This window comes from Mobula birostris, chromosome 3 (genome assembly GCF_030028105.1).
Source record: "Mobula birostris isolate sMobBir1 chromosome 3, sMobBir1.hap1, whole genome shotgun sequence".
Lineage (NCBI taxonomy): Eukaryota > Metazoa > Chordata > Chondrichthyes > Myliobatiformes > Myliobatidae > Mobula > Mobula birostris.
The window spans coordinates 228,195,556-228,213,497 of NC_092372.1; the positions used below are offsets into that span (position 1 = coordinate 228,195,556).

At 52.8% G+C, this 17,942-nt stretch overlaps 1 protein-coding gene across 4 annotated transcripts in view; it reads left to right on the forward strand.

Moving 5' to 3' along the window:
* LOC140195624 (uncharacterized) overlaps nucleotides 1-17,942 on the forward strand; it is a 155,254-nt gene that overhangs the window by 91,396 nt on the left and 45,916 nt on the right. For all 4 annotated transcript variants that reach the window (XM_072254283.1, XM_072254282.1, XM_072254285.1 and 1 more), the window contains 2 exons: nucleotides 7,801-7,909; nucleotides 10,085-10,218. In XM_072254283.1, coding sequence (XP_072110384.1) covers nucleotides 7,801-7,909; nucleotides 10,085-10,218 — 243 coding nt within the window. The remainder of the gene's footprint in view (nucleotides 1-7,800; nucleotides 7,910-10,084; nucleotides 10,219-17,942) is intronic.

Genomic DNA, 17,942 nt, shown 5'->3' on the forward strand with positions numbered 1-17,942 from the left:
TGTGGCCGTCCGGGAGGCTGGGAGTCTCCTGGACATCCCACATCCGACACCCAGTACGGAACACCGGCCTCATAGACATACTTCCGATTCCTATTCTTCACAAGTAGCTTACCTCGCCTCGACCCGTAATCGCCGAAGCCCTGTTGAGCCAAAGCCTTCCTACTCTGACTCCCTCTACTCTGACACCAGCTCTATAAAGCTGTCTTCTTTTTAAATTCTTGCTGCTGGTCTAACTGGCTGACGTCCACACACTTACACAGTTGTGCCTCGATCAAACCGTTGAAGAAAAAATGCTCTCTTTTTAAATTCATCCCACCGGTCTAACTCGCTGACGTCCACGCGCCTGCGCAGTTGTGCCTCGATGAAACCGCTGAAGAAAAAATGCTCTCCTTTTAAATTTGTGCCACCGGTCTGACTGGCTGACGTCCACGCGCCTGCGCAGTCGTGCCTCGATCCACCTCAGCAGGGCAGCATGGGAGCGTGTGGTTTTCACAACCCTTTCCAATCCCAGCAACACGGCTTCATTTCCCACCGCTGTCTCTGAGGAGTTTGTGCCATCTCCTTTGTGACCACGTGGGTTCCCTCCGGGTGCTCTGGTTTCCTCTCACAGTCCAAAGACGTACTGGGTGGTATGATAATTGGTCATTGTAAATTGGGCTCAGATTAAATCGGGGGGATTGCTGGGCAGCACAGCTCAAAGGGCTGGAAGAGCCTGTTTTGTGCAGTTTCTCAATCAATCAATAAATAAAGAAAGAAAGAAGTCCTGCTAAGTACAGCCCAGAAACAGGCCCCTCAGCCCATCTAGTCCATCCCAAAACCATTTAAGCTACCCACTCCCATTGACCTGTACTGGACTGTAGCCTTCTATACCCCCACGATCCACGTACTTGTCCAAACTTCTCGTCAACATTGAAATCACAGTTTCAGGCACCATTTGTGCTGGCAGCTCATTTCACACTCTCATGACCCTCTGAGCAAAGAAGTTTCCCCTCATGTTCCCCTTAAACTTCTCACCTTTCACTCTTAACCCATGACCTCTGGATGTAGTCCCACCCAACCTCAGTGGAAAAGCCTGCTTGCATTTACCCTACCCATAGCCCTCAATTTTGTATACTTCCATCAAATCTCCTCTCAATCTTTGATGTTCTACCCTATTCAACCTTTTCTTAAAACACAGGTCCTCCAGACATGGCACCATCCTTGTAAATTTTCTCTCTACTCCTTCAACCTTACTTACATTTTTCCTGTAGCTAGGTGACCAAAACTGGACACACTGCTCCAAATTAATCCTCGCCAACGTCTTGTACATCTTCAACATAACGACCCATCTTCTGTACTTAATACATTGATTTACAAAGGCCAATGTGTCAAAGGCTTTCTTTACGACTCTAACTACCTGTGATGCCACTTTCAACAAATTATGTACCTGTATTCCCAGATCCCCTTGCTCCACCACACTCCTCAGTGCCCTGCCGTTCACTGCGCAAGACCTACCCTGGTTGGTCCTAACGAAGTGCAAAACCTCACACTTGTCTGCATTAAATTCCATCTGTATTTTTCCACCTGATGCAGGTCCCTGTACAAACCTTGAAAGCCTTTGTCACAGACCACTACACCCCCAATCTTGGTGTCATCTGCAAATGCGCTGATCGAGTTAACCACATTATCATCCATCTATAATTGTTGTCATAGATGACAAACAACAACGGCCCCAGCACCAATCCCTGTGGCACACCACTAGTCAAGGGCCTCCAGTCAGCCAGGCAACCCTTTACTTCCACTCTCTTGTCTTCTCCCACCAATTTGCCTCAGAGTAGCAGCCACCTCCTCCTCTGTGATCTGTACAGTGTCCACGAAGGTGATGCTACTTCTCCTCCCTTCTATAGACTCTGTCCATCTCCGGAGTAAGTACAGATGTAAGGAATGCATTTCAGATCTCCCCCATCTGTTTTGGCTCCATACATGGATTACCATTCTGGTCTTCCAGAGGACCAGTTTTATGCCTTACAATCCTTCTGCTTTTAACATATCTGTAGAATCCCTTGGGATTCTCCTTCACCTTGTCTGCTAGGACAAAATTGTGCCTTCTTTTAGCCATCCTGATTTATTTCTTAAGTGTTCTCTTGTATTTCTTATACGCCATAAGCACCTCAATTGTTCCTACTTACCTAAACCTGCTATGTACCTCTTTTTTTTCCTCTCTTAACCAGGACCTCAATATCTCTTGAAGACCAAGGTTCTCCACACCTGTTATCTTTACCTTTCATTCTGACAGACACATACAAACTTTGTACTGTCAAAATTTTGTTTTTGAAGGCCTCCCACTTTCCAAGTACACCTTTGCCAGAAAACAGCCAGTCCCAATTCACACTTCCCAGCTAAGTTCTGATACTATCAAAAATGGTCTTTCTCCAATTTAGAATATCAGCCCACGGGCCAGACATCTCGCTTTGTTCATATTTACTCTGAAACTAATGGCATTGTGGTCACTGGATGCAAAGTGTACCCCTACACAAACTTCTGTCACCTGCCCTGTCTCATTCCCCAATAGCAGATCCAGTATCACATGCTCTCTTGTTGGGACCACTACATGCTGATTACTTTACTTTATTGTCGCCAAACAATTGATACTAGAGCGAACAATCATCACAGCGATATTTAATTCTACGTTTCGCACTGCCCGGATTACAAATTGATAGTAAATATTAAAAATTTAAATTATAAATCATAAATAGAAAATAGAAAAGGTAGTGTAAAAAAACCGAGAGGCAGGTCCGGATATTTGGAGGGTAAGGCCCAGATCCGGGTCAGGATCTGTTCAGCAGTCTTATCACAGTTGGAAAGAAGCTGTTCCCAAATCTGGCCGTACGAGTCTTCAAGCTCCTGAGCCTTCTCCCGGAGGGAAGAGGGACGAAAAGTGTGTTGGCTGGGTGGGTCGTGTCCTTGATTATCCTGGCAGCACTGCTCTGACAGCGTGCAGTTAAGGAAGCTTTCCTGAACACACAAATAAATAAAGCTCCGATACTCTATGTCCAGTGCCTGATTATCCTTTGAGTTTCTCCAGCTTCTTGTTTGACGCCCTATTTGGTTTTTGGGGAGTTCTGTCCTGGAGGAGCAGTGAGCCCCCGATGATGATCTGATCATCTTTGCCTGAACTGTCCACAGAGTGCAGAAAAGTACAGCCCAGTACAGGCCCTTTAGCCCATGGTGTTCTTCTTCTTTCTTCTGAAGCCCCCCCATGCCTACTGGGGCGCAGAACTCCGACAGCAGCTTGCCCGAGTCCTCTCTGCTGGTACGGTCTTTAAGGTTGTCCCCAGGTGTAACCCATATTTTCGATCCTTCCTCTCCCAGGGATGAGGTCTTTGGAGCTTCTCTTAGTGTTTCTGTGGCTCTGGTTTTTTTTTAATGGGATGTGGTTGCTAGCCCCATGCCCAACCCTCCCCCTTTGCAGCCGGGCTCGGGGAGTTCCATGATGTTGTATCAGCCTGTATGAAACCTACTCCACAATCAATCTAACCCCTCCCTTCTACACCATCCATATTGAATTGACTTTATTACTTACATCCTTCATATACATTAGGAGTAAAAATCTTCACGTTACATCTCTGTCTGAATGTGCAATGTGCAAAATTTATAATAAATAGTATGTACAACAGGACAGTCAATATAACATGGAAATACAGTTGCATCAGCATGAATTAAGCAGTCTGATGGGCTGGTGGAAGAAGTTGTCCTGGCTTTTATGCTGCAGTACTGTTTTCTGGATGGCTGCAGCTGGAATAGATTGTGGTTGGGGTGACTCGGGTCCCCAATGATCCTTTGAGCCCTTTTCACACACCTGTCTTTGTAAATGTCCTGAATAGTGGGAAGTTCACATCCACAGATGCACTGGGCTGTTGGCACCACTCTCTGCAGAATCCTGCGATTGAGGGAAGTACAGTTCCCATACCAGGTAGTCATGCAGCCAGTCAGGATGCTCTCAGTCATGCTCCTAATGAAAGTTCTCTGTCCTCGATTTGACATCTTCCATCCATGTGACTGTCTAAGAGTCTGTTACTTGTGCCTAACGTGTCACAAATTTGCTGGTTTAGTTTAGTTTACCACATTATCATTTGAATCGTTAGTGTAGACAATAAACAACAATAGACTCAACATCGATCCCTGTGGCACACCACTAGTCACAGGCCAGAGTGACTGGTATCAGAGAGGCAACCCTGTACACCACTCTGTGGTTTTGTCCACGAAGCCAGTGTCATAACCAGTTGACTACTTCACCCTGAATGCCAAGTGACTTAACTTTCTGGACCAGCCACGCATGCAGAACTTTGTCAAAAGGCCTGCTAAAGTCCATGTGGACAACATCCACTGCCTTCCCTTCATCAACTTTCCTGGTAACCCCCCTCCTGGAAAATCTGTATAGGTGGAATTGAGGAATAGGAAAGGTGTTGTGACGCTTATAGGGGTGTATTATAGACCACCTAATTGGGGACCGAGAACTGGAGGAGCAAAATTGTAAGGAGATAGCAGATATTTGTAGTAAGTACAAGGTTGTGATTGTGGGAGATTTTAATTTTCCACTCATAGACTGGGAAGCCCATTCTGTAAAAGGGCTGGATGGTTTGGAGTTTGTAAAATGTGTGCAGGATAGCTTTTGAAGTAATACATAGAGGTACCAACTAGAGAAGGAGCAGTGTTGAATCTCCTGTTAGGGAATGAGACAGGGCAGGTGACGGAGGTATTTGTTGGGGAGCACTTCGGGTCCAGTGATCATAATGCAATTAGTTTCAGTGTAATTATGGAGAAGGATAGGACTGGACCTAGGATTGAGATTTTTGATTGGAGAAAGGCTAACTTTGAGGAGATGCGAAAGGATTTAGAAGGAGTGGATTGGGAAAATTTGTTTTATGGGAAGGATGTAACAGAGAAATGGAGGTCATTTAAAGGTGAAATTTTGAGGGTTCAGAATCTTTATGTTCCTGTTAGGTTGAAAGGAAAGGTTAAAAGTTTGAGAGAGCCACGGTTTTCAAGAGATATTAGAAACTTGGTTCAGAAAAAGAGAGACATCTTCATTAATATAGGCAGCTTGGAGTTAATGAGGTACTCGAGGAATATAAAGAATGTAAAAAGAATCTTAAGAAAGAAATTAGAAAAGCTAAAAGAAGATACAAAGCTGCTTTGGCAAGTAAGGTGAAAATAAATCCAGAGGGTTTCTACAGTTATACTAATAGCAAAAGGATAGTGAGGGATAAAATTGGTCCCTTGGAGAATCAGAGTGGACGGCTATGTGCGGAGCCAAAAGAGATGGGGGAGATTTTGAACAATTTCTTTTCTTCGGTATTCACTAAGGAGAAGGATATTGAATTGTGTAAGGTAAAGGAAACAAGTAGGGTAGTTATGGAAAGTATGACAATTAAAGAAGAGGAAGTACTGACACTCTTAAGGATTATAAAAGTGGATAAGTCTCCGGGTCTGGACAAGATATTCCCTAGGACTTTGAAGGAAGTTAGTGTAGAAACAGGGGCTCTGACAGAAATATTTCAAATTAGAAACGGGGGTGGTGCTGGAGGATTGGTTTATTGATCATGTGGTTCCATTGTCTAAGAAGGGTTCTAAGAGTAAACCTGGCAATTATCGGCCTGTGAGCTTGACGTCAGTGATGGGTAAATTGATGGAAAGTATTCTTAGAGATGGTATATATAATTTTCTGGATAGACAGGGTCTGATTAGGAACAGTCAACACGGATTTGTGCGTGGAAGGTCATGTTTGACAAATCTTATTGAATTTTTTGATGAGGTTACTAAGAAAGTTGACGAGGGTAAAACGGTGGATGTTGTCTATATGGACTTCAGTAAGGCCTTTGACAAGGTTCCACATGGAAGGTTAGTTAGGAAGGTTCAATCGTTAGGCATTAATATGGAAGTAGTAAAATGGATTCAGCAGTGGCTAGATGGGAGATGTCAGAGAGTAGTGGTGGATAACTGTGTGTCAGATTGAAGGACGGTGTGTAGCAGTGTGCCTCAGGGATCAGTACTGGGTCCAATGTTGTTTGTAATATATATTAATGGTCTGTATGATGGGGTGGTAAATTGGATTAGTAAGTATGCAGATGATACTAAAATAGGTGGTGTTGTGGATGATGAGGTAGGTTTTCAAAACTTGCAGAGAGATTTAGGACAGTTAGAAGAGTGGGCTGAAAGATAGCAGATGGAGTTTAATGCTGAAAAATGTGAGGTGCTACATTTTGGTAGAACTAATCAAAATAGGACATACATGGTAAATGGCAGGGCATTAAAGGATGCTTTATAACAGAGGGATCTAAGAATAATGGTGCATAGTTCTCTGAAGGTGGAATCTCATGTGGATAGGGTGATGAAGAAAGCTTTTGGATTGCTGGCCTTTATTAATCAGAGCTTTGAGTATAGGAGTTGGGATGTAATGTTGAATTTGTATAAGGCATTGGTAAGGCCAAATCTGGAGTATTGTATACAGTTCTGGTCACCGAATTATAGGAAAGATGTCAATAAAATTGAGAGAGTACAGAGGAGGTTTACTAAAATGTTGCCTGGGTTTCATCTCCTAAGTTACAGAGAAAGGTTGAACAAGTTAGGTCTTTATTCTTTGGAGCGTAGAAGGTTGAGGGGAGACTTGATAGAGGTGTTTAAAATTATGAGGGGGATTGATAGAGTTGACGTGGTTAGACTTTTTCCATTGAGAGTGGGGAAGATTCAAACAAGAGGGCATGGGTTGAGAATTAGAGGACAAAAGTTTAGGGGTAACATGAGAGGGAACTTCTTTACTCGGAGAGTGGTAGCTGTGTGGAATGATCTTCCAGCAGAAGTGGTTGAGGCAGGTTCTATGTTGTCATTTAAAGTGAAATTGGATAGATATATGGACAGGAAAGGAATGGAGGGTTATGGGCTGAGTGCAGGTCGGTGGGAATAGGATAGGTTAAGAGTTCGGCACGGACTAGAAGGGCTGAGATGGCCTGTTTCCATGCTGTAATTGTTATATGGTTATATGATTAGCTAGACATGATCTACCACACACAAAGCTACATAGACCATCCCTAATCGGGCCGTTATCCAAATACTGATATATCTCGTCCCTTCGAATACCTTTCAGTGATTTAATAATGGCTGATATTAGTCTCACTAGCCTATAATTTCCTGGCTTATTGTTAGAGCCTTTCTTGAGCAATGAACCTGATACCACCTTCCAGATGGCAGCAGTGAAGAGACCATAACCTGCGTGACGGGGGTCCTTGATGATGGGTGAAGCACTGGCACAAAAAAGCAGCATCCATCTTCCAGGCCATGACCATCATTGGCAGGAGGTACAGGAGCTTTAGGCCCCACACCACCAGGTTCAGGAACAATTGTTACCCTACAGCCATCAGGCTCCTGAATCAGTGTGGATAACTTCATTCACCTCAAACCTGAACTGATTCCACAACCTATGGGCTCACTTTCAAAGATTCCTACAGTATTATTTGTACAGTTTGTCTTTTGCACATTGGTTATTTGTCCGTCTTTCTGTGTAGATTTTTCACTGGTTCTGTTTTGTTTTGTTTTCCTGGGAATGCCCACAAGAAAGAGAATTTCAAGGTTGTATTTGGTGACCTGTATGTACTTTGGTAATAAAATTTACTTTGAACTTTGATCATTCCTTTGGTAATAAATCTGATTCTCCAATATTTTCTGCTCCATCTTTCCCCCCTTTCCTCTATCTCTTCCTGTATTCGTATACCCATCTCTGTACGCCTCCGCCCCCCCTCGCCTTCTCTCTCCCCACACCTGCAGCTGGAGAACTTTGCCATCTTGCTCATGAACGACATCTCTGCTCGCCAGCGAAGCATCTCCCGTATCCTTACTCCGTCCGTGCAGACTGGGATGATGCCAGCCTACTTGGGTAAGCTGCCCTTTACCATCTCTTTAAACATGCCCGCAGAACTCGGGTTATCACAGGTTGTGGGGGGTGGGGGGGAGGGAGCAGAGGCAGACCCTTCCAAGGCCTGGGGTCAGACAGAGGAAGTGCCCTTTCCCCAGTCAGCCCCTAGCACCTGCGTGATTTTATGAGCTGTCATACATGCCAGACCCGGTTGTACTGTGAACAGACAGCTCAAATTCAGGGACTGAAGGACAATAGCTGAGTTGAAAATCAAAAGGGTGGCACTGAGGGAGTGTCACATTGTGGGAGGGGCGGTACTGAGGGGGAGTCACACTGTGGGAGGGGTGGTACCGAGGGAGGGTCACATGGTGGGAGGGGCGGTATGGAGGGAGGGTCACACTGTGGGAGGGGCGGTACCGAGGGAGGGTCACACCGTGGCAGGGGCGGTACCGAGGGAGGGTCACACTGTGGGAGGGGCGGTACCGAGGGAGGGTCACACTGTGGGAGGGGCGGTACTGAGGGGGGGTCACACTGTGGGAGGGGTGCTACCGAGGGAGAGTCACACTGTGGGAGGGGTGCTACCGAGGGAGAGACACACCGTGGGAAGGGCGGTACCGAGGGAGGGACACACTGTGGGAGGGGTGGTACTGTGGGAGGGTCACACTGTGGGAGGGGCGGTACCGAGGGAGGGTCACACCGTGGCAGGGGCGGTACCGAGGGAGGGTCACACCGTGGGAGGGGCGGTACCGAGGGGGGGGGGTCACACTGTGGGAGGGGTGCTACTGAGGGAGAGTCACACTGTGGGAGGGGTGCTACCGAGGGAGAGACATACCGTGGGAGGGGCAGTACTGAGGGAGGGACACACTGTGGGAGGGGCAGTACCGAGGGAGGGACACACCGTGGGAGGGGCGGTACTGACGGAGGGTCACACTGTGGGAGGGGTGGTACAGAGGGAGGGTCACACTGTGGGAGGGGTGGTACCGAGGGAGGGTCACACTGTGGGAGGGGCAGTACCGAGGGAGGGTCACACTGTGGGAGGGGTGGTACTAAGGGAGAGTCACACTGTGGGAGGGGTGCTACCGAGGGAGAGACATACCGTGGGAGGGGCAGTACTGAGGGAGGGACACACTGTGGGAGGGGCGGTACCGAGGGAGGGACACACCGTGGGAGGGGCGGTACTGACGGAGGGTCACACTGTGGGAGGGGTAGTACAGAGGGAGGGTCACACTGTGGGAGGGGTGGTACCGAGGGAGGGTCACACTGTGGGAGGGGCAGTACCGAGGGAGGGTCACACTGTGGGAGGGGTGGTACTAAGGGAGGTATTTGCTGTGGGGGGGGGCGGTACCGAGGGAGCAGGGTCCTGTAGGAGGGACTATACTCATTCAGAGGGATGGTGCTTTGGGTGAGCTGACTGTTGGAGTGTTTCTGCTCAGAGCACACTACTGTATATTGTCAAGGGGCAGTGTCACCCTGGTGGGTGGTACTGAAGTCATTTTTTGAGCAAGAGCAGTGTAAAATTGTTCTCTATGGATACTATCGAAAGATGATAGGGGTTGGTTGGGGTTGACCATGGATATGTTGTGTCCCAGCTGTCTGTGTAATACTCAAGCCAAGACAGTACGATATGGAGAGCAAGCTGGCGTCCATGCAGCAGGCTCCCCCTCTCCATGCAGCAGATGAACCCAAAGGAACGGCAGAGACCGATACGGTTTGGTACCAGCGGTGTTGCAGGAGTTGCCAGTCAGCGTTGAACTGAACGTAACACTGCTTTAGGAATCCCAGTTCCAAATGTTTCCTCAGGGTTTATCCCAAAGCCTCCCCAGGGGTGGGTATAACCACAAGCCTGTGGAGGTTTGAGATCAGAGTTTTCCTTCCCCTAGGTGAGCTGCCAACCACGGCTGACGAGCCCCATCTGCCCGAAGTGACTGGTTTTAAGGTGCCAGTAGCCCACCTTTGCCCCTTCTCCTGTCAGTAGAAACCATTCAGCTGGGCTTAGTAACTAGGTCGCATGTGAAGACCAGGAGCTGGGCCTGGTTGTTCGGAGGCTGTCTGAGATGCACACCATCCAAAGATGGCTTCAGGTCATTGTGGGCTCTTGCTGTGCACACTGGCTGTCGTGTTTAACTGCAGCTGAGTGTGGATCTGATTTTGTAGCTGCTGAACGGTTGGTCTGTTAACGCTCCCAATTCCTCACAGTGTGCGCGTTGGAGCACGGTCCACGCTGCTTTGACCGGATGAAATCCCAGATGGAGAAGTACGTCCATGAGGAGAAGGATCAGCTCTTCTCCGGTGCCTGCCGCAAGCTCACAGACCAGCTGGATCTCTTAAAGGTGAGGGGCCCGCGGTGTTGGGGTGGGCTGCACTTTAAATGCCTTGGCGTTATCATCTCATAGGATCTGTGCTGGGACCAGCAAGTAGCTGCGATCGCAAAGAAGGCATGACTGTGCCTCTACTGTGTTAGAGATCTGAAACTTTGTCCGACATCTTTAGACGCACAGCAGAGAGTATCCTGACTGGCCGCGTCACAGCCTGGGGTGGGAACACCGATGCCCTGGAGTGGAAAAAGCTACAAAGGGTGGTGGACGCAGCCCAGTCCACCGCAGGAAAAGTCCTTCCCGTCACTGAACACATTTACGAGGAGTGTTTTCGCAGGAAAGCAACATCCGTTGTCAAGGCTCCCCACCACCCGGGCCGTGCTCTCTTCTCGCTGCTGCCGTCAAGCAGGAGGTACAAAGGCCACAAGTTCAGGAACAGTAATTACCCTCCTCCAACCATCAGGCTCTTGCACCGGAGAGGATAACTTCACTCTCCTCAACGCCAAACTGATTCCACAACCTGCAGACTCACTTTCACGGGCTGCACAAATCCTGCTCTCTATTATTTCTTAATTTATTTATTCAATGATTTTATTTGCAGCCTGTCTTCGTTTGCACATTGGTTATTTGTCAGGCTTTGCGGGTAGGGTTTCAGTGATTCTATTGCATTTCCATCTTCTACTGTGAATGCCTGCAAGAAACTGGAGCTCGGCGCAATATATGCTGACATATATGGACTTTGAGAATAAATTTGGACCATAAGACTATAAGACATCTGAGCAGAATTAGGCCATTTGGCCCATCGAGTCTGCTGCACCATTCCATCATGGTTGATTTATGATCTATTTCAACCCCATTCTCCTGCCTTCTGCACCAGACCCCAAGTTATAGCAGCAGAATTAGGCCATATGGCCCATCGAATCTGTTCTGCCATTTCATCATGGCTGATCCAATTTTCCTGTCAGCTCCAATCTCCTACCTTCTCCCCACATGAGGAGAGTTTGGCAGCTTTGGGCCTGTGCTCACTGGAATTTAGAAAAATGCCCCCCCTCCCACCCTGGACATTCTCCCCCCTCCCACCCTGGACATTCTCCCCCCTCCCACCCTGGACATTCTCTCTCTCCCCTTCCCACCCTGGACATTCTCCCCCCCCCCCACCCTGGACATTATCTCACCCCCCTCCCACCCTGGACATTCTCTCTCCCCCTCTCCCACCCTGGACATTCTCTCTCTCTCCCCCTCCCACCCTGGACATTCTCTCTCTCTCCCTCCCCCACCCTGGACAATCTCCGCTCCCCCACCCTGGACATTATCTCGCCCCCCCCCTCCCACCCTGGAGATTCTCCCCCTCCCACCCTGGACATTCTCTCTCCCCCTCCCACCCTGGACATTCTCTCTCCCCCTCCCACCCTGGACATTCTCCCCCCCCCACCCTGGACATTATCTCACCCCCCTCCCACCCTGGACATTCTCTCTCTCTCCCTCCCCCACCCTGGACAATCTCCGCTCCCCCACCCTGGACATTATCTCGCCCCCCCCCCCACCCTGGAGATTCTCCCCCCTCCCACCCTGGACATTATCTCTCTCCCCCTCCCACCCTGGACATTATCTCCCTCCCCTATCCCACCCTGGACATTCTCTCTTCCCCTTCCACCCTGGAGATTCTCTCCCCTCCCAAACCACCCTGGAGATTCTCTCTCCCCCCCTCCCACCCCGGACATTCTCTCCCCCCCCACAGGCATTCTCCCTCCCCTCTCCCACTCTGGATATTCTTCCCCCCCCCCCCACCCTGGACATTATCCCTCTCCCCCTTCCCACCCTGGAGATTCTCTCTCCCCCCCCCGGAGATTCTCCCCCCCCCCCCAAACCACCCTGGACATTCTCTCTCCCCCCTCCCACCCTGGACATTCTCCCCCCTCCCACCCTGGACATTATCTCTCTTCCACTCCCACCCTGGACATTCTCTCTCTCCCCCTCCCACCCTGGACATTCTCACCCCCCCACCCTGGACATTATCTCGCCCCCCCCCCACCCTGGACACTCTCTCTGCCCCTCTCCCACCCTGGACGTTCTCTCTCTCTCCCCCTCCCACTCCGGACATTATCTCTCTACCCCTCCCACCCTGGACATTCTCATCTCCCCCTCCCACCCTGGACATTCTCTCTCTCTCCCCCCACCACCATGGACAATCTCCACCCCCCCATCCTGGAAATTATCTTGCCCCTCCCCCCCACCCTGGAGATTCTCCCCCCTCCTACCCTGGACATTATCTCTCTCCCCCTCCCACCCTGGACATTCTCTCTCCCCCTTCCACCCTGGAGATTCTCTCCCCCCTTCCACCCTGGAGATTCTCTCCCCCTGCCCCCAAACCACCCTGGAGATTCTCTCTCCCCCTCTCCCACCCTGGACATTCTCTCTCTCCCCCTCCCACCCTGGACATTCTCTCTCTCCCCCTCCCACCCTGGACATTTTCCCCCCACCACCCTGGACATTCTCTCTCCCCCTTCCACCCTGGAGATTCTCTCGCCCCCCAAACCACCCTGGAGATACTCTCTCCCCCCCTCCCACCCCGGATATTCTCTCTCCCCCCCCCACCTTAGACATTCTCCCTCCCCTCGCCCACTCTGGATATTCTTCCCACCCCCCACCCTGGACATTATCTCTCTCCCGCCTCCCACCCTGGAGATTCTCTCCCCCCCCCCCCCAAACCATCCTGGACATTCTCTCTCCCCCCTCCCACCCTGGACATTCTCCCCCCTCCCACCCTGGACATTATCTCTCTCCCACTCCCACCCTGGACATTCTCTCTCTCCCCCTCCCACCCTGGGCATTCTCCCCCCACCACCCTGGACATTATCTCTCTCCCACTCCCACCCTGGACATTCTCTCTCTCTCCCACTCCCATCCTGGACATTCAATCTCTCTCTCCCCCTCCCAGCCTGGACATTCTCTCTCTCTCCCCCTCCCAGCTAGGACATTCTCTCTCTCTCCCCCCTCCCACCCTGGACATTCCCCCCCCCCCACCCTGGACATTCTCTCTCCCCCTCCCGCCCTGGACATTCTCTCTCTCCCCCCTCCCACCCTGGACATTCTCCCCCCACCACCCTGGACATTATCTCTCTCCCACTCCCACCCTGGACATTCTCTCTCTCTCCCACTCCCATCCTGGACATTCTCTCTCTCCCCCTCCCACCTTGGACATTCTCTCTCCCCCTCCCACCCTGGACATTCTCCCCCCCTCCCACCCTGGACATTCTCTCTCTCTCCCCCTCCCACCCTGGACATTCAATCTCTCTCTCCCCCTACCAGCCTGGACATTCTCTCTCTCCCCCTCCCACCCTGGACATTCTCCCCCCCCTCCCACCCTGGACATTCTCTCTCTCTCCCCCTCCCACCCTGGACATTCAATCTCTCTCTCCCCCTACCAGCCTGGACATTCTCTCTCTCTTTCCCCCTCCCACCCTGGACATTCTCCCCCCCTCCCACCCTGGACATTCTCCCCCCCTCCCACCCTGGACATTCTATCTCTCTCTCCCCCTCCCAGCCTGGACATTCTCTCTCTCTCCCCCTCCCACCCTGGACATTCTCTCTCTCCCCCCTCCCACCCTGGACATTCTCTCTCCCCCTCCCACCTTGGACATTCTCTCTTTCCCCCCTCCCACCCTGGACATTCTCTCTCCCCCTCCCACCCTGCACATTCTCTCTCTCCCCCTCCCACCCTGGACATTCTCTCTCTCTCCCCCTCCCACCCTGGACATTCTCTGTCTCTCTCCCCTCCCACCCTGGACATTCTCCCCCCTCCCACCCTGGACATTCTCTCTTTCCACCCCCCCCCCCACCCTGGACATTCTCTCTCCCCCTTCCACCCTGGAGATTCTCTCCCCTTCCCCAAACCACCCTGGAGATTATCTCCCCCCCCCAAACCACCCTGGACATTCTCTCTCCTCCTTCCACCCTGGAGATTCTCTCCCCCCCCCCCAAACCACCCTGGAGATTCTCTCTCCCCCCCTCCAACCCCAGACATTCTCTCTCCCCCCCCTCCAACCCCAGACATTCTCTCTTCCCCCCCCCCACCTTAGACATTCTCCCTCCCCTCTCCCACCCTGGACATTCTCTCTCCCCCCTCCCACCCTGGACATCCTCTCTCTTCCCCCCGACCTTAGACATTCTCCCTCCCCTCTCCCACTCTGGACATTCTCCCCCCCGCCACCCTGGACATTATCTCTCTCCCCCCTCCCACCCTGGAGATTCTCTCCCCCCCCAAAACCACCCTGGACATTCACTCTCCCCCCTTCCACCCTGGACATTCTCTCTCCCCCCCCCCACCTTAGACATTCTCCCACCCTGGAGATTCTCTCCCCCCCTCCCAACCACCCTGGAGATTCTCTCTCCCCCTCTCCCACCCTGGACATTCTCCCTCTCCCCCCCCCCACCTTAGACATTCTCCCCCCCCACCCTGGACATTCTCTCTCCCCCCTCCCACCCTGGACATTCTCTCTCCCTCCTCCCACCCTGGACATTCTCTCTCCCACTTCCACCCTGGAGATTCTCTCCCCTTCCAAACCACCCTGGAGATTCTCTCTCCCCCCCTCCCACCCCGGACATTCTGTCCCCCCCCCCCACCTTAGGCATTCTCCCTCCCCTCTCCCACTCTGGATATTCTTCCCCCCCCCACCCTGGACATTATCTCTCTACCCCTTCCCACCCTGGAGATTCTCTCCCCCCCCCCCCCAAACCACCCTGGACATTCTCTCTCCCCCCTCCCACCCTGGACATTATCTCTCTTCCACTCCCACTCCGGACATTATCTCTCTATCCCTCCCACCTTGGACATTCTCATCTCCCCCTCCCACCCTGGACATTCTCTCTCTCTCCCCCCACCACCATGGACAATCTCCACCCCCCCATCCTGGAAATTATCTTGCCCCTCCCCCCCACCCTGGAGATTCTCCCCCCTCCTACCCTGGACATTATCTCTCTCCCCCTCCCACCCTGGACATTCTCTCTCCCCCTTCCACCCTGGAAATTCTCTCCCCCCTTCCACCCTGGAGATTCTCTCCCCCTGCCCCCAAACCACCCTGGAGATTCTCTCTCCCCCTCTCCCACCCTGGACATTCTCTCTCTCCCCCTCCCACCCTGGACATTCTCTCTCTCCCCCTCCCACCCTGGACATTTTCCCCCCACCACCCTGGACATTATCTCTCTCTCACTCCCACCCTGGACATTCAATCTCTCTCTCCCCCTCCCAGCCTGGACATTCTCTCTCTCTCCCCCTCCCAGCTAGGACATTCTCTCTCTCTCCCCCCTCCCACCCTGGACATTCTCTCTCCCCCTTCCACCCTGGAGATTCTCTCCCCCCTTCCACCCTGGAGATTCTCTCCCACCGCCCCCAAACCACCCTGGAGATTCTCTCTCCCCCTCTCCCACCCTGGACATTCTCTCTCCCCCTCTTCCACCCTGGACATTCTCTCTCTCCCCCTCCCACCCTGGACATTCTCTCTCTCCCACTCCCACCCTGGACATTCAATCTCTCTCTCCCCCTCCCAGCCTGGACATTCTCTCTCTCTCCCCCTCCCAGCTAGGACATTCTCTCTCTCTCCCCCCTCCCACCCTGGACATTCTCCCCCCCCACCCTGGACATTCTCTCTCCCCCTCCCGCCCTGGACGTTCTCTCTCTCTCCCCCCTCCCACCCTGGACATTCTCTCTCCCCCCTCCCACCCTGGACATTCTCTCTTTCCCCCCTCACACCCTGGACATTCTCTCTCCCCCTCCCACCCTGGACATTCTCTCTCTCCCCCTCCCACCCTGGACATTCTCTCTCTCCCCCTCCCACCCTGGACATTCTCCCCCCCCCCCACCCTAGACATTTTCTCTCCCCCCTCCCACCCCGGATATTCTCTCTCCCCCCCCCCACCTTAGACATTCTCCCTCCCCTCTCCCACTCTGGATATTCTTCCCACCCCCCACCCTGGACATTATCTCTCTCCGGCCTCCCACCCTGGAGATTCTCTCCCCCCCCTAAACCATCCTGGACATTCTCTCTCCCCCCTCCCACCCTGGACATTCTCCCCCCTCCCACCCTGGACATTATCTCTCTCCCACTCCCACCCTGGACATTCTCTCTCTCCCCCTCCCACCCTGGACATTCTCCCCCCACCATCCTGGACATTATCTCTCTCCCACTCCCACCCTGGAGATTCTCTCCCCCCCCTAAACCATCCTGGACATTCTCTCTCCCACTCCCACCCTGGACATTCTCTCTCTCCCCCTCCCACCCTGGACATTCTCCCCCCACCATCCTGGACATTATCTCTCTCCCACTCCCACCCTGGACATTCTCTCTCTCCCCCTCCCACCCTGGACATTCTCCCCCCACCACCCTGGACATTATCTCTCTCCCACTCCCACCCTGGACATTCAATCTCTCTCTCCCCCTACCAGCCTGGACATTCTCTCTCTCTCCCCCTCCCAGCTAGGACATTCTCTCTCTCTCCCCCCTCCCACCCTGGACATTCTCCCCCCCCCACCCTGGACATTCTCTCTCCCCCTCCCACCCTGGACATTCTCTCTCTCTCCCCCCTCCCACCCTGGACATTCTCTCTCCCCCCTCCCACCCTGGACATTCTCTCTTTCCCCCCTCCCACCCTGGACATTCTCTCTCTCCCCCTCCCACCCTGGACATTCTGCCCCCCCCCACCCTGGACATTATCTCGCCCCCCCTCCCACCCTGGACATTCTCTCTTTCCCCCCTCCCACCCTGGACATTCTCTCTCCACCACCCCACCCTGGACATTCTCCCCCCCCACCCTGGACATTCTCCCCCCCCACCACCCTGGAAATTCTCTCTCCCCCCCTCCCACCCTAGACATTCTCCTGCCCCCCCCACCCTGGACATTATCTCATCCCCCCTCCCACCCTGGACATTATCTCATCCCCCCTCCCACCCTGGACATTATCTCTCTCCCACTTCCATCCTGGACATTCTCTCTCTCCCCCTCCCACCCTGGACATTCTCCCCCCCCCACCCTGGACATTCTCTCTCTCTCCCCCTCCCACCCTGGACATTCTCTTTCTCCCCCTCCCACCCTGGACATTCCCCCCCCCCACCCTGGACATTCTCTCTTTCCCCCCTCCCACCCTGGACATTCTCTCTTTCCCCCCTCCCACCCTGGACATTATCTCTCTCCCCCTCCCAGCGTGGACATTCTCTCTCTCTCCCCCTCCCACCCTGGACATTCTCTCTCTCCCCCTCCCAGCCTGGACATTCTCTCTCTCTCCCCCTCCCACCCTGGACATTCTCTCTCTCCCCCCTCCCACCCTGGACATTCTCTCACCCCCTCCCACCCTGGACATTCTCTCTTTCTCCCCTCCCACCCTGGACATTCTCTCTCCCCCTCCCACCCTGCACATTCTCTCTCTCCCCCTCCCACCCTGGACATTCTCTCTCTCTCCCTCCCACCCTGCACATTCTCTCTCTCCCCCTTCCACCCTGGAGATTCTCTCCCCTTCCCCAAACCACCCTGGAGATTATCTCCCCCCCCCCCCCCCAAACTACCCTGGAGATTCTCTCCGCCCCCCCCAAACCACCCTGGAAATTCTCTCTCCCCCCCCCCACCCTGGACATTCTCTCTCCCCCTTCCACCCTGGAGATTCTCTCCCCCCCCCAAACCACCCTGGAGATTCTCTCTCCCCCCCTCCAACCCCAGACATTCTCTCTCCCCCCCCTCCAACCCCGGAC